We start from the raw sequence: 22,978 nt of genomic DNA on the forward strand, positions 1-22,978 counted from the left end.
AGTTCTGCTGGGCAGGAAATCCCAGAGGACAAGAGTTAATTTAAAAAAAGACAATCAGTACATCTGGCTGCTCCTGAGCCCCAGACTGTAACACACCAGCCCCTCATCAAGGTGGTTACAGGTGTGCCAGGATTTGGCAAGATGCTCAGCTGGGAGTGAAGATTTGAAAAGCCTTTAACATTTCAAATGCATTTCACTCCTTGCTGTTTCCTGGATGGAAATTAATGCCAGGCCCTACAGCTGCTCCTGCTCTTTTGCAGAGGGGTTTACCTCCATCACCCCAAAATAATTCAGGGTTTAAGCTGCTGAAGGGCTGGGAGCTCCTCAGCTTTGACTCTGGGGTGGGGTGTGAATTTTTTTTTTTTTTTTTTTTGCATGTAGGAGCTTGGATTCTCCATCCAAACTCACAGCACAGCACTGGGGACACAAATCACCTGGCAGCCACCAGGCACAGCACCAAAGCCATCCTCCACCCCAGAGTATTTGTTTAATAATTGTAATATAATAAAAGGCTCATTACAAAACCTAGGAGCACTACAAATATTTCCAGTATTTTTTTTTAAAAACAGAGCTGTTCTGCTGTGGGCTTACAGTCCAACCACTGCTGTGTTGGATTTAGTGCTCAAGAGCTTAACAGCAAAACTGATTTTTTTCTTTTTTTTTTTTTTTCCTTTTTCCTTTTTTTTTTTTTTTGGAAGCTTTCTACTTTGTGCGGCTTCTGGAAAAACTGGAGCTGTAAAGTCACATTTGTGAGGATCTAAGCACAATCTGTAACAAAAGTAAGGCAATTTTGTGGTTCTTTTTTTTTAAAAAAAAGGGACTTCAAGCTGAAAAAGTCCATGTAACTGCCAGTAGATGGCAAAAATATCCCGTGTTTGTCTTGATTACCTTAAATTATTAGTAAAAAAGGCTTACTGTGTTGTTCTCTTCCTTGCTTCTCATAAAAACCTGCAGAAAGTATAAACTAAAGTGCAACTATACAGAAAAAAGAACCTAGGAAAAAATCTCAAGGGGTCATAAGAAGCTATCAAAAAGACAGATTAAATTTTTTTTTTTTTCAAATTGAATGACTGCATACCTGGGACCAGCTAAAGTTCTTTGCTTTGTTTCTTAAAATAGAACACAGAAGAAAAAAAAAAATTCAGAACAAAACAAACCCCCCACCCAGGACTTTTTTGGCAAAGCTTTCATAAAGCATTTGTTCCTTGATTAGACAATTACTTCATAATCAAGGAAATGGAATTAAATACCATGTCAAATCTTGTGTAATAAAAAATAATAACTCTTTTAAACAAAGAAGTCACACATGCATTAGGGTTTACCCTTGGGTAACAAGAATTTAACCTTAAAAATCGCTGCAGTTCATCTTAAAAAAATAAAATCCCACCCTTGAGATAGCCAGTAGCAAAGGAACAGTAAAATTCCGGGTGGGATGTCCCTGCCTGGTCAGTGGCGAAGGTCACGGTCCAGAGGGCAGCAGCAGGACAGGAGGGCCCTTGGGCAGGAGCAGGGAGTGTCCAGCAGCAGGAAAGGCAGACTTGGCAGTGATTTTGGGGAGGTGACAACAGGCAGAGCTTCCTAGGGGAAAGGTGAGAGGTGAGTGCTCCGAGCTGTGCGGCTCCTGCCCAGCAGGGATGGTCCCAGCCCTCGGGGGAAGTGCTCAGGTGGGTGAGCCAGATCCTGTCCTCTCACCTGGGCGTTCAGCCCTGGAGCTCGTGGTGAGGCAGGGCAGGGGGAGCAGGCTGCAGGGAGGTGGTGATTAAGGGCTGGGAAAAAGGCAACCCTGCCTTCAGCTCTGAGAGTGGTGAGCAGGTCAGTGCTGTCCAGAGCTCTTGGGAGGAAATAAAGCACCTTAGGGACAGCCCTCTGCAAAGACTGGACATGGCAGGTTTGCACCAGGACCTCTGCACATCCCACCTTCCCTCCCCATCTTCAGCAGAGGGAAAGAGCAGGGAGGGAGGTCATATTGCACTAGTGCAGAAGCATCTAAGCAGCTGCTGCTTTGGGGAGAAAAGTGTTGGAGTGTTGGAGAGGTTGGTACCTGAGCACTGCAGAGCTGCTTCATCACCCTCCACTCCATTTCACAGAGCTCCAGGTCAATCCCTCTGCCCTGGCTCAGCCCAGCCTGCCCCTGCTCTGCACAGCATCAGGGAAACACCAAACTCCCTGCAGGAAGCTTGGCTGTGCCTCCATCACCTCAGAATGAACCAGGGGGAGGCGTTTTCCAAAAACTCAGTGATAAGTTTGTTACTTTACAGCCTTGACATTTCCCATGGGGTTCACAAGTAAATTTAAAAAAAAGGGGTATTGTATACACTTCACCAGGCACAAGGAGAGAAATGAAGGTAATTTCCTTGGTGCCTTGCTGGAGGGGAGCACGTTTTGGGTCTGGACTTGGCTCTGTGCCACAGGCAGGTGAGGGGAGGAGGAGGAAGAACAAGGAAGCGAAAGAAAGGAAGGGGCGGACGAGTCAACGCAGATCCTCACGGACAGAGCAGTGCCATCAGCGGGCCAGGGCCATGATGAGGCTGGCACACATCTCAAAGAAGTCCATGGTGTGGCTGCCCAGGCGAGGGGGCAGGGAGGGGATGCTGCCCACGAAGGAGCCGCTCAGGGAGCCCGTCAGCGACTGGCACTCGCCGGCCGCCGCCGCGTCGATGCTCAGGCGCGGCCGGTGCAAGCCCGCGGCCGAGCAGGAGCGCTGGGGCGTGGAGGAGCCCGACCTCTGCTCCATCACCTCGTCTGCAGAATCCCAAAAACAAGAGAAGGAAGGAAAGAGAAAAAGGTTGGGATCGGTTTTGTTGTGTTGCTCTAAGTTAAGGGTTGTATATTGCACTGGAATGGTTCGTTCTGCATTCCCGCCGCGGTTTGTGGGGTCTGTTCAGTCCTCCCTTTGCCCCTCCCCACCCTCATTGGTTGTGGTTTGGGTTTTCCCCTTCCCTCTGCCCAACTTTAAAATTCCCCACCATGCCTTTGCTCCCTCTGTCTCTTCTCTTGGAATCTGTTTGGTAATAAACTGCTGGACTATATCCTGGGAAAAGGGTTATAGTCCAAGTCTTTTGCTTTTGTCCGTGTGAGTTCTTCACTCTCCCCTGGTCCAGAGCTAGCCAGAGGGACCAGAGAGGAGAGAAAAAATCCACAGCTTCTGCCCCACGTTGGGCGCCAGCTGTGGGTTTTTTCTCTTCTCTTCTCTTCTCTTCTCTTCTCTTCTCTTCTCTTTCTTCTCTTCATCTTCTCTTCTCTTCTCTATCTCTCTCTCTCTCTCTCTTCTCTCTTCTCTCTTCCCTCTTCTCTCCTCTCTCTTCTCTCTTCTCTCTTCTCTTTTCTCTTCTCTTTTCTTTTCTCTTTTCTTTTCTCTTTTCTCTTTTCTCTTTTCTCTTTTCTCTTCTCTCACTCTGACTAGCTGTGGACCAGGGGAGAGTGAAGAACTCACATGGACAAAGGCAAAAGGCACAGAGGTTCCCTTTTCCCAGGGTAAGTTTGGCAGCTGCAGTGATGAAACAGGAGCAGCAGCAGAGCTGAGCTGAGCTCAGAGCAGCAGAGCTGAGCCACTCCAACGCGCTTCTGCTGAAACGATGCACTCGTAAGCGCTCCAAAATACACGGGATGGTTCCCAAACTCCCAGCCCTGCCCTCCTGCCTGTTGCCCATGTCCCACTCACCATCAATGCTTTTGAAGTCCAGCAGGTAGCTGCGGTTGTCCACCTGGTAGAGCTGCAGGCTCATCTTGACGTAGTTGCCGGTGACGGGGTTCTTGCGGCGCACCCGCAGGTGGTAAGCGTTCACCACCTGCAACAGCAAACCTGCCTCAGCAGGGAGGCTCCAGCCACCAACACCAACACCTTCTCCCTCTTTTTTTTTACTACATACAAGCAAGGCATCTTCTGGGAAAAACAGTTTCTCAAAAGGACAACGCCTATGAAGTGAAGTGAATGGCTTCATTTCCTCCGGTCTTTAAATATTCCTCTCCAGGCTGTGATTCACCAGCTGCTGGCTGAGGAAGCTGCACTGATCCATCTGCCAGGCACAAACCTGATGTTTGCTCCTCCCTCAGCAGCAGCCATGGCCACATGAACCCAAAATCCACTCATGGACTCATATACATGGACAGTGTTCATAAAATCAAGCTGGGCAGAGCAGCCTCTGTCCCATCAGCACAGCCAAACCCATGGATCAAACCAAACTCAAACCTGTGCATCAGCTTCAAGCTGAGTATTTTCCCTGGCTGCTTCCCACCTCACAATCTGCTGCATCTCATTTACAATGAGATCTTTTCTCTGTGCTATATTTATGAAGCAACTGCGTGGATGGGAGAGTTAATTCTGATGAAGAGTCACATCTGAAGTTATTCTTAGGGTGAGAAAGGCTATTGTGAAACCTCCTCGTATGAAATAAGCTCCACTGCCTACACAGAGACATTGGGCTGAGTTGGTTTTTGAGGCTGTACCAGAAATACAGCAGGTTTGTTCACTCCCTGTAAAACCATGCAGCTAACAAATGTCTGGCTGGTGTGGGCAAATGCACCTGGCCACAGTTCATCTCCTTCCTGGTGCAGGGACATGTGGTTTCTGGAAGATATTTGGCTTTAAAGACATAAAAATAAGGAGGATTCAGGAGGTTTTGAAGAAGCAAAGTGAGATTCACACAGTACAATGCTTGGGACCTGGAGGGAGGAGGGGAGCTCCTCTGGTGATGAAGACCTGGGCTGAAATTCTCCTTACCTGGCTCCTGATGCTCAGATGATACTGCTGCCAAAGGCCACGAGCCAGGAGAGCTCACCTCAGGGGCTGCACCAGGATTTGGGGAGTCAGGAACAGCAAAAATCAAGGGCTAACTTAAGGATTTATTATTCCCACTTTGAAAAGGACTGTGACTGAATGTTGCAGTGACCATAAATACCTGCAGTGAGCACTGCCAACTAAAACATCTGGCTTTAAATCAAGAAGCTGAGCCTTAAACTGAGGAAGCAACAATTGTCTAAAACACATCTGGTCCATGAGCACTGCTGCATCTCCATCAAGGAAAAGGCCACCACATCAAAGGTACAAATCCTGCACCCAAGGCCCCCTGCCCCTCATCTGTGCATCCTTTAGGACAATTCATACTGTGCCATTTCAGCCCTGACAGGACCAGGCAGAAATAATGAGAGTTCCTCTGCTCAGGAGCAGTCAAGATGACCTCACAAGGAATTAGCCACTAAAATTAGAAATATGAACAGTTCCTTTCATCCCTGCAGCTAAAAGAGGCAGAATCATCTTTCTGGAGCATTCAGAAAGAAACCCCTTATTTCATAAATAAACAGCACAGACACTAAAGCACAGCTGCAGCCTTAATTGGGTGAGTTTAACAAGGAATAGCAGGGATGACTGGAAGGTGAGCATTTATCTGGAAGGTAAAACAGGTGATAAAATCCTTGAGTTTATGGGATAAAGGATGCTGGAAACCTGTCACTGTCTGTGGGGTCTCCTGAGCCTGAGATCCTCACAGCAGGACATATAGGTGGTTTAAAGTTCAGGTTTTCCCAGCTGGTCACTGAAGAAGATTCAGCAGGCTTTTTTCTGAGGTTTTCGAGGTTGTTTATTGTTTCTTATCTAAGAAATTCTTTCTCTAGCTAACAGCAGTTCAGCTTAAAATCCGAGGCACACTGCCTGTCCTTGGGGCAGGACTTATCTTTTATACTATAAATTACATATCTAATATTTACAATTACTTTCCAATACATGACACTTTTATTACATTGTCCAATTCTGTCTCAAACCAATCCAATAATGCCAGCCTGGCACTTAACATGGATGGCATGAAGAAGAAGAAAGAAAATACATACCACACCCAAAATCCTCCATATTAGCTTCAAACCCCCTAAGATAAACATTTCTAAAAATTCACTTTTCTATCTTCTAACAATCTAATTTATACTCTGCTTATTTTTTGTGACTTTTAATTCTTCTTGCAATGAAGGTAATTTTTCCCAGGGGCTTAAATCCAGTCCACAGGGGTCCTGGGCACTGGCAGGGGGGTCTTGAGGCATCCAGGGAAGCCAGGGGAACACCCTGTGTTGGAGTCCAAGGTGTTCCCCTGGCTTCCTTGGGAGCTTCAAGACCCCCCTGGCGGGGTCCCCAAAAACTCTCAAATGAGGCGCAAGTGTCTCAGGGGCTGGATTTAGCTCCTTGGAACAATTTACCAAGATTAAGAGAAGAAATGCAAGCTGCAAAAATAAACAGAGTGTAAATTAGACTGTTAGAATGTAGAATGTAGATAAATGTAGATAAATATTAAGGGGCTCGTGGTCAAGATGGAGGGCTTGGGGTGTGGTGTGCTTCTTCCTCTTTCTTCTCCATGCCATCCATGTTGGAGTGCCACCTTGGCATCCTTTGATTGGATGGGACAAAGCTGGACCATGTTCAAAGATTGAAGTGTGTTGAGAGTCAAGTGTAAATACCTAATATGTGATTTAGAGTATAAAAGATAAATCTTGCATCTGCCAGGCAGATTCTGCCATGGACGCCTGGCCAGCAGACCGCTGTTCACTGGACAAAGAATTCCCGAGATAAGAAACAATAAACAACCATGAAAACCTCTAAAACAGCCTTCTGCAGGAAAGGAACAGAAAAGAGCTGGAGCCCAGACCACCTGTATATCCTGCAGAGGTGATCTCAGGTCTAAGGACAGTGACACCCTGAACTCCCACAGAAACCCACCGCAGCGCGCTCCTTTACCTTCCACTCAAAATCCAGCTGCTTCATAGCCCGGTACACCTCAGCCATGATATCATAGGGCTTGCTCTGGCTGCGGATGCCCAGGTGCCACTTGGCCTTTTTGACAGTCAGGGGCTTTGGCTTGGTGGTGTTGAGGGCATCCAGGGGGCAGCGTGCCTTGGGGCTGTCGGCCACGAGCGGCGGCATGCGCTCGGGGTGCGGCTTGACGCCCGGCGGCACGTGCAGGGCGCTGTCCTCCATGAAGGAGCCGGTGGGAGGGCTGGAGGCCAGGTAGAACTCGCTGGCCTGGTTCATGATGCGGCGGTTGTCGATGACCAGGTGGTAAGCCACGGCCAGCTGCTCCTGGGGGTCGCCGCTGTACAGGCTGCTCAGCACCTCCGACTCGCTGCACTCGAACTTCTCGCACACCTCGCGCACCGCCTCATCATCCACCACCGTGGCGTCGTAGGAAGGGTCCTCTGGGAACAGGTAACTGGGCAGCTCCTCCTTGAACCACTCGTGCTCCCTGCGGGGAGGAACAGGGAGAATTTCCCTGAATTTCTGTAACTGGGCAGCTCCTCCTTGAACCACTCGTGCTCCCTGCAGGGAGGAACAGGGAGAATTTCCCTGAATTTCTGTAACTGGGCAGCTCCTCCTTGAACCACTCGTGCTCCCTGCGGGAGGAACAGGAGAGAATTTCCCTGAATTTCTGTAACTGGGCAGCTCCTCCTTGAACCACTCGTGCTCCCTGGGAGGAGGAACAGGGAGAATTTCCCTGAATTTCGAACAGGTAACTGGGCAGCTCCTCCTTGAACCACTCGTGCTCCCTGCAGGGAGGAACAGGGAGAATTTCCCTGAATTTCGAACAGGTAACTGGGCAGCTCCTCCTTGAACCACTCGTGCTCCCTGCGGGGAGGAACAGGGAGAATTTCCCTGAATTTCGAACAGGTAACTGGGCAGCTCCTCCTTGAACCACTCGTGCTCCCTGCAGGGAGGAACAGGGAGAATTTCCCTGAATTTCTGTAACTGGGCAGCTCCTCCTTGAACCACTCGTGCTCGCTGCAGGGAGGAACAGGGAGAATTTCCCTGAATTTCTGTAACTGGGCAGCTCCTCTTTGAACCACTCGTGCTCCCTGCGGGGAGGAACAGGGAGAATTTCCCTGAATTTCTGTAACTGGGCAGCTCCTCCTTGAACCACTCGTGCTTCCTGCAGGGAGGAACAGGGAGAATTTCCCTGAATTTCTGCTCCACGTGCTGGAGATTTAGAGTTTTGGACTTTCTGTGATTTGGAAATGAGGCCGTGGGGATGGCTTCTAAAATGAAAGGGTAGAACTGAAATTGCTGGTGTGTAGAACAGAAGTGTGTAATATCACATGGTGGAATTGGAATCTGGGGTTTTAGAATAGAGCAACAGATAGAGAGCAAGATGGAGATTTTGGGGTTTTAGAATAGAGCAATATATAAAGAGCAAGATGGAGGTTTTGGGGTTTAGAATAGACCAATATATAGAGAGCAAGACAGATTTTGGGGTTTTAGAGTATAGCAATATATAGAGAGCAAGATGGAGGTTTTGAGGGTTTTAGAATATGGCAAAATATAGAGAGCAAGATGGAGGTTTTGGGGTTTTAGAATATGGAAAGAGATAGAGAGCAAGATACAGATACCGGAATTTGGGATTTCAGAATATAGCAATATATAGAGAGCAGGATGGAGGTTTTAGGGCAAAGGTTTCTTTCTGCTTCACTTTCTTCTTCATGGGTCTGGGTGGTACTTTTGTGATTGGATAGAAAATGCTGCACTGTGGGTCATAGGTAGTTGGTTACTGGGTCAAAAGTAAAAATAATTTAGGTGTTATTTTTAATAGGACTGTTAGGCCTTAGAAGACTCTGCAATGAGAAAGATACATTGTCATTTCTTCATTTTCAGCTTGTTAGGCACAAGTGCTGTAGCACTCACTGTAACATAGATAAGAATTAATAAATATCTGAGCCTGAATACAAAATACCATCTCTTGAGCATTTAATCCTGACTCTGGCAGAAAAAAAAAAAAAAAAGATAAAAAGAAATAGGGAGCCTCTTTGTGAGAGGCAAGATGGGGAAACCATGACCCAGCCAAGAACAAACCCCAACTGATGAGCTGGTACAGCATGGTACAGGGACAGCAATGACACTCTGCACACTGAAGTAAGAGCTCAGCACTTCCAAGATTTTCCCACTCTGGGATTCCCACAGACCTGAGAGCATCAAACCCACCCAATTCCCACCAATTTCCAATGAGGTGAATGATAATTAAGTGTCTAAAACTCCTACAGTGCCTTGTCTACAGGTTCTATGTACTGACAGTAATCTTGCCACGTGTGCTGCCTCTCTAACATGTAATTAAATCCTCTAATCCTAAGGAATTAAGAAATAAAAAAGGAAGTTTGCACGGGTTTAATTGAAAGGTAGAATTAAGGCCATCCATTGAAAATGCATTAAAAACCTGAGAATTCCTGGAAGCTCTAGTAAATGTTTATGCTTAGCACATAGCTAGATGTAATACATCCAATATTTACATATTAAGTTAGCAATTCTTGGATTTCTCCTCCCTTTCTTTTGGATATACATCATTGTACAAGGTACAATGATTATCCTCTTATCTGGTACCCATAGGGATGTGGGCTTGAAATAAAGCAATGAAAAATGGCTGTTGGATATTAAATTCTTGGGATTATTGCATGCTATAGCTAGCTTTGCTAAGTGCTGTTAAGAGATTTTTAAGGCTATTTAACATGCAATAAAATAGAATTTCAAATATATCCATAAAATCCTCACCCTGTTCATCATCACCCACTTCCAGCCAGCACACAAGTGCAGGGCTGCTCCTTGAATCACTTGGCACAAAACCCATCAGGATTAGCTGACTGCAGCTGAAAACCACCCTGCCCACCTGGCAGCAGGAGACCCCCAGAGGCAGCCAGCCCAGCCCAGCTGACCTGATGTCCTTGATGGTGGCTCTCTTGAGGGGGTCCACCTGCAGCATGTGCATGAGGAGCGTGGCCACGGAGCGGTTGAGGTACTCAGGGATGTAAAACACCCCCCCACGGATCTTCTTGAACAGGGTGGGGACGTGCTCATCATCAAAAGGCAGAGTGCCACACAGCAGGGCGTAGAGGATGACACCACAGCTCCAGATGTCCACCTCTGGGCCAGCATAGAGCCTGCATGAGGACAAGGGCAGGAGAAAGCTGTCACACCATCCTCTCTCAGTCAGGATGCAGGTTCTGTGTCACTGTGTCACTCCATCCTCTCTCAGGATGCAGGTTCTGTGTCACTGTGTCACCCCATCCTCTCTCAGCCAGGATGCAGATTCTGTGTCACCCCATCCTCTCCCCAGCCAATATACAGGTGGGAGGATCCCCTTCCAGCTCCACCAGGGACAGAGCTCCAGCCCACACCAGGGCTGCTCATGGCCTCCCCCCAAACCAAACCTGCCTCAGCCAAAACTGCTCAGAGAAAGGAAAGGCAGGGCTGGCACTGCCTGCCCACACTCCTGGGTACCACCCTGCCTCCACCAAACTCTCCAAAAAGCCAAACCCCACATTTCCCAGAGCCCTGACAGGCTCTTTGCTTTTTTACCCCAAGGGCTCAGTCAGAAATTTCTGTTCATTGAATGAGGCAGATCAAACAGAGAATTCTATCTGAGTGTTTATTTTTGGTGTGCTGGTATCTAAGTGCTCCTGCTTCCGACAAGCTGCCAAATGTGCTCTCTGCCATCACCAACTCAGGACACCCCAAATAAACAGTTTTGCTCCTCCTTCTCATCTCTTTTTGCTACAACTGATGCCTCCCAGAGATTTTGGGAGGCAACACTTGCCCTTGACCAAAATCCTGAAGTTGAAATGCAACTACAGAAGTCTTGTCATGAACCCTCAGCATCCTGCTCTTGCTCCTCCTGAACAGCATCACTGCAGACATATCAGTGTAGAAATCATGCTGTGGCCATTCTCTGAACACCCAAAACACCTGGTCTGTTTGTCCAAGGGTGGGATTTTCCCTGCAGAAGCCAGGGACAGCAGCAAAGTGGGACTGCCTGAACAGTCTTTTGGACCTTCAAGCCCAAGTGAGATGCACTTGTATGGCTCTGAAAGCTACAGAAGGCAGCAGGAGTCAGCTCCCCTGCCCCACACACCCCCCAGCAAGGCAGGGAGGGTGGATTGTGCCTGTCCCCCCCAAATGCAGCTATGAGAAGAGCCCAGCTTGGCACATGGGCCATGAAACCCAGGCAGCCCTGAACTGTAGGTGGGAGTGATGAGGGAGGGATGCAGCTGCAGCCAGCCAAAAAAGTACAACATGTGGGCTTGGTTTTTGGTTTTCCTTCTCACTTTTGTTGTTACTAAGTATTGCCTTTACCCTTGGAACACTCAGGGACTAAACCCTTGCTGATCTGCCATGTGCCTTGTCTCCTACACCAATTGAAAAACGTGTCTGGCCTTCACTGACATGGAAATACCATTGATACTTCTTTGAATCCCAGTAGTTTCTGGCTTTGTCCCCTTCTTGACAATGAGGATTTACTTGGTTTCATTTCACACACAGAGCTGTAGTCACAACAGGGTTTTTGGATGCTAGTCTAATTCCTAGGATGCTCTGCCAACACTTGCTCTGGTGTAAACAGGGATAAAATAATCATAATCAAAGCAAACACATTCTGAACAAAATGTTCTATTTAAAAGCTACAGATATAGGCAAAAAGACTATTGGATTAGGAAAAGTAAAGCTCATGGCAAAGGGAGATTTAAAAAAAAAAAAAAAGAGGATAGATAATGAGATGGGCAGTTTAAAGGACCATTCAGAGGACTGAAAATTTGAAAATCTATTATTTGCCATCTTTGCTAAGGTATTACAGAGAGAATTAGGAAAAAATGTACATTCTATGTAATTTCTGCTCCTGACAGCAAAATATGGGAGGCAACACTTCTGTATCAACACATGTAAGTCCTATTCAGCCTGGTGGGGTGTGTTCAACACTCCATGTGCTGTACAGATGTTTCATGCTGGGAGATGCAACCACAGAGGAGGTTTGTCAATTCAATGAATCAGTTCAAAACAAAGCTCTGAAGGTTGAACCTACTGCCACAGCCAAAACCCCAACTTAAGGAACCAGAAGACAAGTATTTTCATTAGAAGTGTTGGGAAGTAATTAAAGATTTTCCAGGTTCTTTTGTTAGTGAATGGTTTTCCTCATTAACACTGTGTTTTTTATTACAGGTGGGCAGGAGAGGAGGGGGTGGCCTGGAAAAGCCTTTCCTCCTGGAACCTCAGTATTTGCATCCAAAGAGCCATTTTCACCCTCTTTAATTAGCAATATAAACAGTCAACATCTGGTATTAATAACTCCTCCAAAGTAAACACCTGTAGCAAAACATGGTTTGCTATTACAGCTACTGAGAAATAAAATAACCAAGAAAATCTTCAGATCTTTGCCAACAGATTCACCCAAACACAAAATCCAGGCTGGAAGGAGTCAGCTACTTTTACTAGATATGCAAAACTGTTTCTAATACCAAGAACAAATTTAAAGTCCATGTGCTCACAAGACTCTGATGAGGAATTACCTTCCAGAGATGACTTCAGGGGCTGCATAATTGGGGGAGCCACAGCTGGTGCGTAGAAATTCACCATCTGACATCATGTTGGACAGTCCTAAAAACAAAATGCTTATTATACATTATGTCTGATCTGAAGGTCCAGACAGGCTGGACCCTGTGTCACACAGAGGAAAAGCAGGGAAGAGGAGTGGAAAGGGAACTGTTGATATAGTTTAGATAGACTTCTCTGAATTGATTAAAAAATTATTACTTTTCTTACTATTATTGTTGTTTGGGTTTTGGGGGGGGGAGGGGAGGAGAGTTTCACATCCAACCAAGAAATATTCACTCCAGTCTAATTTTGCTCCTCTAAGTTGCAACTCCCAGAGCACAGAGAAGAGACATAATTCACCCCAGAGCACTTACTTCATATGTCAATTGGGTGGGGCTGTCAAGTGAGTAAATCTTGAGAAGGATTTACAATGCTAGAAAGGACTCACCAGGACAGAGTTGGTAGCCCAGGTATTTTAATGGATTTCAATCCCTAATGCCACTTAGAGACTCCTGTTACTGCTGGCTGTAAAATGAGCCAAGGCCAAGAGCACATGGCCAAACAGAGGGAGAACATGCACGAAAATAAACACACACAGCCAGCTCACCCTGAGTTAGCTGCACTCAAACTCAAAACATCAATCAGGTAATTTTTTTTAAACAGCAGAGATTTACAAATCACTTCACTGCTCCATTCTCAGTGCAGGATCCCTGCACACAGCAATCCCTGGTGCTGCAGGCAGGGCAGTGTTTTCCAGGGTGGGATTCCCAGCTGGGGCAGCTCTGGGTTCATGCAGCTGCTCCACGGCCACTCTCTGGCTGCACCTCTGGAATGCTGCAGGGGTCACCTACCAAAATCAGCTATCTTTGCATTCATGTGGGCATCCAGCAGCACATTCTCTGGCTTCAGGTCCCTGTGCACAACCATGTGCCTGTGGCAGTAATCCACTGCAGAGAGGATCTGCTGGAAAAGGCGGCGAGCTTCTGCCTCCTCGACCTGCAGGGAGAGCAGAGGGAACAGCCCTGGAGGTTGGAGAGCAGGCACAGCTGCCAGGGGAGGGTCTGGCTCAGCAAGGACACAAAGGTTTACAGGGTGCAGAGAGAAAATCCCAGCGTGCCTGAAGCCAGAAGAAGCAAATAAAGCAGGTTTCTCACCCTTGTGTTTTGCAGTGTTTGCAAATGATGCAGCCCAGAGGTGAAAGGTGAGATCTCAATTTAGCTCAGGTGTCAACAAGAGTGGAAAGGCAGCACCTATCAGACAATGGCCTGCTGTCCCAATGGGACTGGTACAGATCCAGGCTGGCCAAAACACCACAGAGGATGCTGCTGGGAGCAATTCCTCATAGAATTCCTCTGGAAGCAATAGGTGAAGCTGGAATATCACAGTGACTTTAATCACCTGCATAGCTATAAAGCTGTATGAGCTATATCAGAGAAACTATATTGTCAATTATTTTTACTGATGAATTCCAAAACACTCCCTTCATGAAAAACTGAGTTCAGGAATGTAGAAGTTCTGAAAAGATCCAAACCACTCACTGAAAAGATCTAGATGGGTCAAATGTGTGAGAAATCAGAACTGTACACAGAAAAGTCAGCTCCATTCAGCACTGCACTAATTCAACCCAATTTGCTGTAAATGCATTGATTTGGTAGCACAGAGAGAGAATGTCTGATGGGCTGATCCTGCACCTGAACCCTTACTCTGCATGTCCACTCTGGCCCATTTTTACCTCCACACAGCACACATCAGCAATCTTCCTTGTAACCAAAATCTCACATTTCACAGGTTCAGCCCACTGCTCAGCTGATTTATACCCACTGGGACTGCTGGCATTTGAAAATGTTGTTCAGATAAGCCACATCCTTGAAAAGGCTCCCAAGAACCTGGCATGGAGCCTGGGGGGGTTTGGGAGAGGTGAATGACTGGGGCAGAGACCACACCAAGTGCCATAAATCTGCTGCTGAACCATGGGGCTTTTGGCAGGCAACCATAGCTAAAAATCACAAAAAAAATATTCAAGTTTTCCAAATATTTGCCCTAAGCAACACGTTACCTTGGATATTTTGGTTTTGAGGATCAAAAACAACCAGAGAAAGACACGAAAAATCACACACAAGTTTTTGTGAGCTGGTACTAGACACCTTGGATGGGATTGCTGTGAAGCAGCTTCTATTTTGAGCCTTAACCTTAACTGTGCCCCCTTGAGCAATCATTCTGCTCCTGAACACCCTCCCCTTCCCACACAAGTGTGTGGCTGACCCAGCACTGGCACTTACACGTCCATGCTTGCAGATGTAATCAAACAATTCCCCCCCAGACACGTATTCCATGACCATGAAGAAATCTGTTGGTGTGCTGATGACCTGGTACCTTCAAAAACACAAGCAGAGAGAGAGAAAAAATATGCAGTTAAAAACAGGGAAAGGCTTTTAAACAGATTATTAATTCCAAATCAACACTTAAATTACAAATTTGTTTGGATTTTGCATTTTTAACTTCTGAAAAGCTGTCTCTTGTTTTCAGTATAATCTTTCACTTGTCTGTGAAAGGACTTTTTTCCCAGACCTATGATCTTCCTTCAACCCTTTAAATAATCCTCTGAAATATCTGTCAGGCAATCTTATCAAATTTAGGACTGCCCTGACTTTCCAATTTGGGTAAGATCTGCAACAACAGCTTTAGAAATGGAGTCCTGGTTAGCTGGGGGCAAGGAGAGGATCCATCTGGCTTTCCTCCTATCAAGAAAAAAGAAGATAAAGAGCTCTAGGCACTAGAGGGAGCTTCCTATGGACAGGTACAGAAACAAAAAGGAGATCCCCTAAAGTTATTTTTCAGATATTAAATCTGTCTAGAATGGAGGGCAAATCCTTCTAGAATGGGGGGAAAATCGCAGAGTATCACCTTAAACTTGCAGATTTATTCTCCATTTTCTTCCAAAATGATCCCTGGGTGCTTCAAAGGCATTTCAGTGTCCCAGCTGGAATAAACTGCCAGTGATCAGCTGAGGTCAATGCAGCCCCAGGAATTCACACAGCACCAGCTGGGACCTCCCTCTCTTTTATTTCAGATTCATTGTTTTGTTGTTGTTTACTTCTTTTTTTTTTTTTTTTTTTTTTTTTTTTTAAAGAATAATTTCATGAATTTTTACAGGGCTGTAATTTGAAACAAAGAGATTTCAGCAATTTCCAGAGGCTGGCAAGAGAATTTGGGATACTCCCATAAAGATCAACAGCATCAACCTCATTTTTCTGAGGAGCATTGGACCCAAACATCTAAGTTACTGTTAATTGCCCCAATATTTCTTTTATATACATTTAAAAACTTACTGAAAGGGGTTTGTGTGCCCCAGTCTCCTCACATCTTTATCACTGTATTTCATGAATGCAACATGTATCATAGGACGCAGATATTGTCAAACTGGAATTAACTTTTATTGCTTTGACAAATGTGTGAACAGGGTTTGACTTGCAGGGTGCTGGGCACACAGCTGAGGAGTCTTTCTGGTGCTTTTTTCATGAAATAATACCAATCTGTTCCCCAATAAATCCATGGGACTGTGAAGTTACTCTAAAGTCAACAGTTGCTGCATGGTTGGTTATTTAACTGCAGAGAGAAATTTGTTTTCCCTTGCCTCTAAGTCCCAGGTATTTGCTATATCTCATGCCAGTTTTAAGGCTGACCTAAATGTCAACTTACCCTTGCAGTTACCATTCAACAGCTTTCTTTTATAGGAATGCCAAAGATATTATCAAGTGCCTCATTAATGTGGGCTGGCTGCACAAACTGGGGATTGAGCAGGAATCCCACAGGCTGCAGTGCAGGTGCTGATTTATGACCCCAACTCAGGTTCATCAAAGTGGTGACTTTCAAGACTTATGTCTGAATAATAAATTTTTTTGGGGGGGAAAAAAAAAAAATGTTCTTTTAAGCCCTGGATAATCAGTCCATTAAAACATAAATCCTGGAGGCCAAGGTTTCACTCTCAGAGCCTGACCATGCTGCAATTCATGGAATCATGGAATGGTTTGGGTTGGAAGGGACATTAAAGACCATCCCATTCCAGCTGGGCAGGCACACCTTCCACTCCCCCAGGTTGTTTAAACACCCATCCAACCTTCCAAGGATGGGGAAGCACAACTTCTCTGGAAAACCAGTGGCTCATCCAACACACAAAACCTTGACCAAACACATTTTTAACTGCCCTAATCCATCTCCTGGAAGCAGCTAAGTGTGTGTGAGAGGTGTTTTTTGTGCAGGGAGCAGCTGGGCAGGCAGGGCACTCACAGTTTGATGATGTGGGGGTGCCGGAAGAGTTTCAGGTTCTGAATTTCCCGTTTGATCTTCCCCACCACGTCCAGGCTGCGGATTTTCTGCCTGTTCAGTATCTTCACTGCCACTTTGTGCCCTGTCAGCTGGTGCTCACCAACTGTTAGAGAGAGAGAGCATTGCAAAGTCACTAAACACTGCAGCAGGGCTCACACAGGCAGTTTAGGGCACTACAAGCAAAAAGTCACTTCTGAAGGAAAAAAAAAAAAAAACCAGAAAATAAGGGTGTGAAGTGTCTTAAAGTTTTTGTCTCTTCACTGTTTTCCCAGTGGAGTCATAGAAGGCAGAAGAGAGGGGACTTATCTGCCAAAAACACTCCACTAAATAAAACAGAGTGAGTTGCTGGAGGAGGTCATACCCCAAGCTAATTTGCAAGGATTTATAGCATGTAAAAGCTAGATTAATCAGAAACAGATATATTTAAATGGCAGAGGAGAATCTCCACCATAACACACTGATAGACAAAATCCCTCATAAACCCAGTCTTAAAACTAGACCATCACACTCCTTTTTTTTTTTTCAAATGGTGTGGGGATTTTCCCTGCCCAAAATAGGACTGTAGGATTTGCATTACTAAAATGAAGTTCTATTTATACTTCCTCCAGCATGCTTCTTGCTATGATGACAAGCTGCAGGAACAGTGCTGGACTGCAGGAGCAAACTCTGCTTTTAGGAAAAGTGCAAACTTCAATATATTTTGTTTTTTGGGGGGTTTTTTAAAATGCACTTGGTGCATTGGGATGCTGATGTTTATCTCAGGGAAAAACCACAACCATAAACTGGGAGGAGCAGCCAAACTGTCACTGGGAGAATTGTACCTAATGATGTGAAACTAATTCAGCCTGGGATCCATTTGTTATCAATAAACAAACCACACACAAAAAAAAAAAAAAAAAAAAAAAAAGCTGCCAGGAAGCAAGATTTATATTGAAGCTGAGAGCAGAAAGAGCTTGAAAATGAGGTGTTTATACCCAAAAAAAGGGTTCTCAGAATGAGCTGCCCCTTCTCTAATGTGATTCTCAACAGGGTGACACAGGGCTGGTTTCCTAAAGCCTGCACAGGAAAACCTGCTTACAGTAAATATTTGCTCTCTCTAATTACCAGCATCACCCTTCCAGCAGTAACACACCATGCAAGGAGTTAATTACTGCCAGCAAACCTTGCTATTACACTATTAGAGCCTGTAATTTTGGCAGCCCTAATGAGCTGATCAGAAGCACCCAGGGTGAGCAGGAGGCGTGAGAAGGGCAGGGCAGCAGCACCCAGGCCACACCAGGTCACTATTATTAGCCACCAGATAAGACCTGCCAGAGATTCTTTCCTCTGTAAGAGCATCCTAAAAATAAAACACTTTACTGCCACACTGAAAATTAAAGCACACCACTTTGCATGTCCATTTTATTCCTCGTAATACTTAAAACTGCTAGATGATGGAATGAAAATAAACTCAGCTTTGCAGCAGAGATGCAATTTAGGGATTAGCTGAGGGCTGGAGGAGGCAGATAATTCCACTGGTGCAGTGCAAGGAGAGTGCTGTAAATAGTCCAGGGAGGCATTTCCCCTGGTCAGTCCTTGGGGAGAGGAGAGCAGGGCAGTGCTGCAGGGAGGTAAAGCAAAGTTTTGTCACTGAACTAGGAGGAAAACCCTGATTTCTGCCACCTTTTGTTTCAGGACAACATTTTCTGGCCTTGCCTTGACATATGCTTTGAAAAGTTTTTATTACACACTAGGGGAAAAAAAAATAATGGCCATGCCCAGAATGAATAATTATTGTTTTTAATACTATTGCCAAATAGTTCATCCCCTTTCCCATCCGTGACAAACAATGTGTAACTGCAAAGGTTTGCTAGCACAAACACATTAATAATTAAAAATAAACAGCCTATTTTGTAATCCATCTTTTGCTTACAGTAAGCATTAGATACAGAGATATTATTGTTTCTGTCCCCAGTGACTTGTTAAGCCTCCTTGAACTCGGTGAGAGAGAGACAAAGAGGGAACACAGTTTCCTATGTGGTGGGAGATTTTCAGCCTCTGTAGCTGCAGGAATCCAGGCATGGGCAGTGAGGACACCCCTCCCTCTGCTCACAGAGTCTCTGAGCCCCAGGACCATCCCAGGAGTCAGGGGCAGGTCCCAGCTCTCCCATAGGAATGGAAGAGGATCCTCACCCCAAGGTGGACAGTGGTGGAATAGTGATCACAGCACCATGAGCACAGATAATAATTAAAACCCCTTGACAGAATGGGTTTTCATATCATTTTTCTTTATCCTACCAGCTCAGGCAGCACAAGCAGTTCATATTTTTGCCTACAGGAGCTTGTGGAGGGGTGAGGAAACTCCTTCCCTATCAGTTCTGCTGGCCCTTATCTCAGCCCAAAGTTAAAAATGAAATCCAAAGCATATATTTAGCAGTGCTGTATCAATTCTGCCCCACTGCCACTTGTGTGTTGTATCAGCTTTTCCCTGTCCTTCATCTGCTCAGTCTCCTTAGTTTATCTTCCCTCTGACACAAAGTTTGCCTTGCAGCAGCAATGCTACAGAGCCTGGGAAAAACTGGATCTGATCCTGACTGGAGCCCATGGAGGTGAAAAATACAATCCAAGCACTGCCAGTCCTTGAGGGACCACAAATTGGTCACTTTTGTGGCAAACAAGTGAGGGAAAGAAGCCACCCAGGGCCCCCAGGGATGCTGTGGGTGGCATCACAGGGGAAAAAACCCAACCAAAAACAAGAATATCTGGGTTACTCTGCTGGATTTTGACTGCACCAACCTCACTGTGTGAGGGTTGGGGTCACAGCAGAGATTTTGGGGACCCACAGGGTGGGAAATGCCCACAGCAAACACAATTTGTCTCATCTGTTCTTACCAGCCCCCAGGGAAGGAGATGCTATCTCCTTCCTCCAAGGCTTTGCTAAACTCCAAATCCAACATCTCCACAGTTCTATTTCTGCAAATTATTCTAATCTTTGGCCTGGAGGACAGGGAAAACAAACACATCTGGTAAAAATGCTGGGTGGTGACTTCAAGTCTCTTCCAAGACCCCTCCTATCCATCAGCTCCTGCCACCTTCCTCTCTTCTAAGAGATGCTGCATCCTCATCACCATCTCCAGATGGAATTCCAGTGTCATCACCAAAATCCTGCCCTCATCTGCCAACCTATCTGCTCCCTTCTGTGCCTCGTGTGTATTTTCTGTAAATGAGATCAAGAAACTGAATGGGCTTAGAACAGAACAGTTTCTGGCAGTGTTCAGCCAGTTTTTAGGAGGATCAGCCCCTGAAGATCCAGGCAGTCAGGGAATTTTTTTCCATCATGGCTCAAAATGACTACTCAGCTCCAGCCAAGAGTTCAAGCTCTGGTTTGTACCCTGTGTCACTAAATCCTGCCCTTTGTTGCCATTTCTTATTTTCTTAATAACAATAGTCCTGAACAACTGTAAATTTTGATTTCTTAACTTTGACGAGTAAGGCAGGAAAAAAAAAAAAAAACCAAACCAAAACTTTGTACAAGGCAGAATTTGGAGAAAACACATCAGCAACAAGAAATATCACTGATGGTACCTGACTTTTCCCTGAAAAAACTATTATTATACCCAACACACAATGCTTGAATCAATCAACAAAAACCTCTGCTCTTCTCATGTGAATACAAGTTTTTCCAAAGCTCATTCAAAAAAACCACTGTAATTCTATATAAATGGGAGATTCTATTTCTTCATTTCAGTTGCCAGGCTCAAGCACAAACTTCACCTGTCAGTTGCAGGCAAAATATTAAGGGGGGAAAAAAACATATAAAGGGTACTACTCACCTACAAAGGATTTTGAGCTAGGAAATCTCTTTCATGTTATTTGAAATATTTTTTTGGAAAATGTCCATTTTTACCAAACTCAGGTCATATGTGGGGTAGGGGGTATTTGTGCTAGTTAAGGAAAAAAAGTTTATTGTTGGCAGGTTTAAATTGGTCTGCAAGGAAAAAACCTGCCTTTGGAGCAGTTTTTGAGGTCTTCTAGTACACAGGAGTGATTTAAATGGTCCTTACTGTTAGAAGTATTTATTCTGATAATTCTTTAGACAGTAAATTTGTGGTTTGGGATTAAACACAGCAATATATTTTTAGGGCGTGATTAATGGCCACAGGTGGACTTAGCTGCAGTGGTTGTGGTGGTTTCTTTCATCTGCTGTCAATTTGGGTTTATTTTAAAACTCCAGGCACTGAAGGCAGGCACAGCACCCCTTTGCCCAGCTACATCCCAATGGGGTGGGGGGACACTGAGTGGGACAGCTGCTTCCCCAGCTCCAGCTAAACCCATTTCCTACTGGGAAGCACAGCTTAGACACTTTTGCTGGTTTTCTGTTTTTTCAGTATCTTGCCTAAAAAATGAAATTTGCACATATGTCAGAATTCGCAGGAAAAAGAAACACAAATATTTGCAAACCTCACAGCCAGGTAAAGCAAAGCCTTCAGGATGTGAGCTGGCTGCTCTGGCACCACTGGCAAAGAATCCCTGTGTGGAGGGACACAATCCCTGACACAATCCCTCCATCCTGCAACCCTGGAATGGTTTGGGATGGAAGAGACCCCAAAGCTCATCCGGTTCTACCCCTTGCCATAAGCAGGGACAACTCCCACTACCCCAGGTAGCTCCAACCTGGCTTTTAACCTTTCCAGGGATAGGGCAGCCACAGCTCTCTGGACACCCTGTGCCAGGGTCTCCCCATCCTCACAGGGAACAATTTCTCCCCAGTATTTTTTCCCCAATATTCCATTGCTGCCATCTGCCAGCACGAAGCCATTCATTCCCCCTGGCCCCACCACTCCACGCCCTGCCAGAACTCCCTCTCCAGCGCTCCTGCAGCCCCTTTAGGTGCTCTCAGGTGGCTCTGGAGCTTTTCTTTCCCCAGCTGAAGGCGCAGCCGGCTCATCCCTGCCCGCCCCGGCCCCTCCATCCCCGCGGGGCGATGCTCGGAGGGGGCGATGCTCGCACCGGGGCAGCACCAACCCGGCTCATCCCGGCTCCAGGAGCACCCCCGGAGCACCTGCCGGGAGGGGAAGGAGCGAGGAGAGCATTCCCGGCACGGAGGGCCAGGATGCGGGTGCGCAACCCAGCCTCCCCATCACCTCCCTGCGAGCGCCCAGCCAAGTTTTGGGGGGTGCTGCTCCAGCACGGGGCTGTGACAGCCACAGCACCCAGATTTTGGGGGTCGGGATAGCAGCACGGGGCTGTGACAGCCCGGAGCACCCAGATTTGGGGGTGCTGCCCGGACACGGGGCTGTGACAGCCCGCAGCACGGAGGGACGAGCGCTCCATCTCCCACCCGCCGCATCCCCGCCCGTGATCCCGGGGATGCCAGAGGAGCCGGGGGCAGCGGGACACAGGGAAGGAGGGGATGCCGGGGCACAGGGAAGGGAGGGGATGCCAGAGGAGCCGGGGGATGCGGGGCACAGGGAAGGGAGGGGATGCCAGAGGAGCCGGGGGATGCGGGGCACAGGGAAGGGAGGGGATGCGGGGCACAGGGAAGGGAGGGGATGCCAGAGGAGCCGGGGGCAGCGGGGCACAGGGACGGGAGAGGATGCCGGGGCACAGGGAAGGGAGGGGATGCCAGAGGAGCCGGGGGATGCGGGGCACAGGGAAGGGAGGGGATGCCAGAGGAGCCGGGGGATGCGGGGCACAGGGAAGAGAGGGGATGCCGGCGCGGAGGCCGCGGCAGAGCAGGAGGGAGGCGGCGGAGAGGGGCGCGCCCGGCCCGGCCCGGCCCCGCCCGCGGTACTCAGCTCTTGACTTTGCCGAAGGTGCCGACCCCCAGCGTGTCCCCCAGCACGTAGTGGCCGATCTTCACCCGCCCATCGTGCTTCTGCTTCTCGGCCATGTTCGCCCCCCGCCGCCGGACCACAATGCACAGGGCCGGGCCGGCGGGGCGGGGAGCGGCGGGCCCGGCCGGGGGCGGGGAGCGCCCGCACGCCAGGTGCGAGCGGGAGCGAGCGAGCGAGCGAGGGGACAGCCCGCAGCGGGGAGACCTGCCCGGGACAGCCCGCAGCGGGGAGACCTGCCCGGGACAGCCCGCAGCGGGGGGACCTGCCGGGACAGCCCGCAGCGGGGGGACCTGCCGGGGAGGCACCTCCGGGGTGACACGCACCGGGCTGTGTTCGCTATTGTCACCCACCTGCCGAGGTGACACCTCCGGGGTGACACGCACCGGGCTGTGTTCGCTATTGTCACCCACCTGCCGAGGTGACACCTCCGGGGTGACACCGAACTGGGGTGCGTTCGCTATTGCCATCCACTGGGGTGACACCTCCGGGGTCGCTATTGCCACCCACCTGCCAGGGGTGA

General features: G+C 47.4%; 1 protein-coding gene across 3 annotated transcripts; it reads right to left on the reverse strand.

Moving 5' to 3' along the window:
- Positions 1–1,300: 1,300 nt before the first annotated feature.
- PRKAA2 (protein kinase AMP-activated catalytic subunit alpha 2) lies at positions 1,301–22,587 on the reverse strand. 3 transcript variants are annotated; one of them, XM_079313518.1, is made up of 10 exons: positions 22,421–22,587; positions 16,604–16,745; positions 14,596–14,689; positions 13,168–13,312; positions 12,292–12,379; positions 9,670–9,894; positions 6,716–7,220; positions 3,662–3,788; positions 2,488–2,742; positions 1,301–1,578 (listed from the first exon to the last, which is right to left on the reverse strand). In XM_079313518.1, the coding sequence occupies exons 1-9, from the start codon at positions 22,512–22,514 to the stop codon at positions 2,504–2,506; spliced, it is 1,659 nt and encodes a 552-aa protein (XP_079169644.1). In that variant the 5' UTR covers positions 22,515–22,587; the 3' UTR covers positions 1,301–1,578; positions 2,488–2,503. The 3 variants fall into 3 exon arrangements, with proteins under 3 accessions (XP_079169644.1, XP_079169645.1, XP_079169643.1); XM_079313519.1 differs by having other exon boundaries at positions 1,301–2,742; positions 22,446–22,587; XM_079313517.1 differs by having other exon boundaries at positions 1,301–2,742.
- Positions 22,588–22,978: the final 391 nt, after the last annotated feature.

Source organism: Erithacus rubecula, assembly GCF_903797595.1.
Source record: "Erithacus rubecula genome assembly, chromosome: 10".
Classification (NCBI taxonomy): Eukaryota; Metazoa; Chordata; class Aves; order Passeriformes; family Muscicapidae; genus Erithacus; species Erithacus rubecula.

Excerpts from the sequence above, each read along its gene's own strand:
- PRKAA2 (XM_079313518.1), bottom strand. The coding sequence starts at position 22,514 with ATGGCCGAGAAGCAGAAGCACGATGGGCGGGTGAAGATCGGCCACTAC. Across the intron at positions 3,789-6,715 it reads AGCTGGATTTTGAGTGGAAG|GTGGTGAACGCTTACCACCT; the intron begins GTAAAGGAGCGC and ends TTGCTGTTGCAG. Across the intron at positions 2,743-3,661 it reads GGACTTCAAAAGCATTGATG|ACGAGGTGATGGAGCAGAGG; the intron begins GTGAGTGGGACA and ends GGGATTCTGCAG.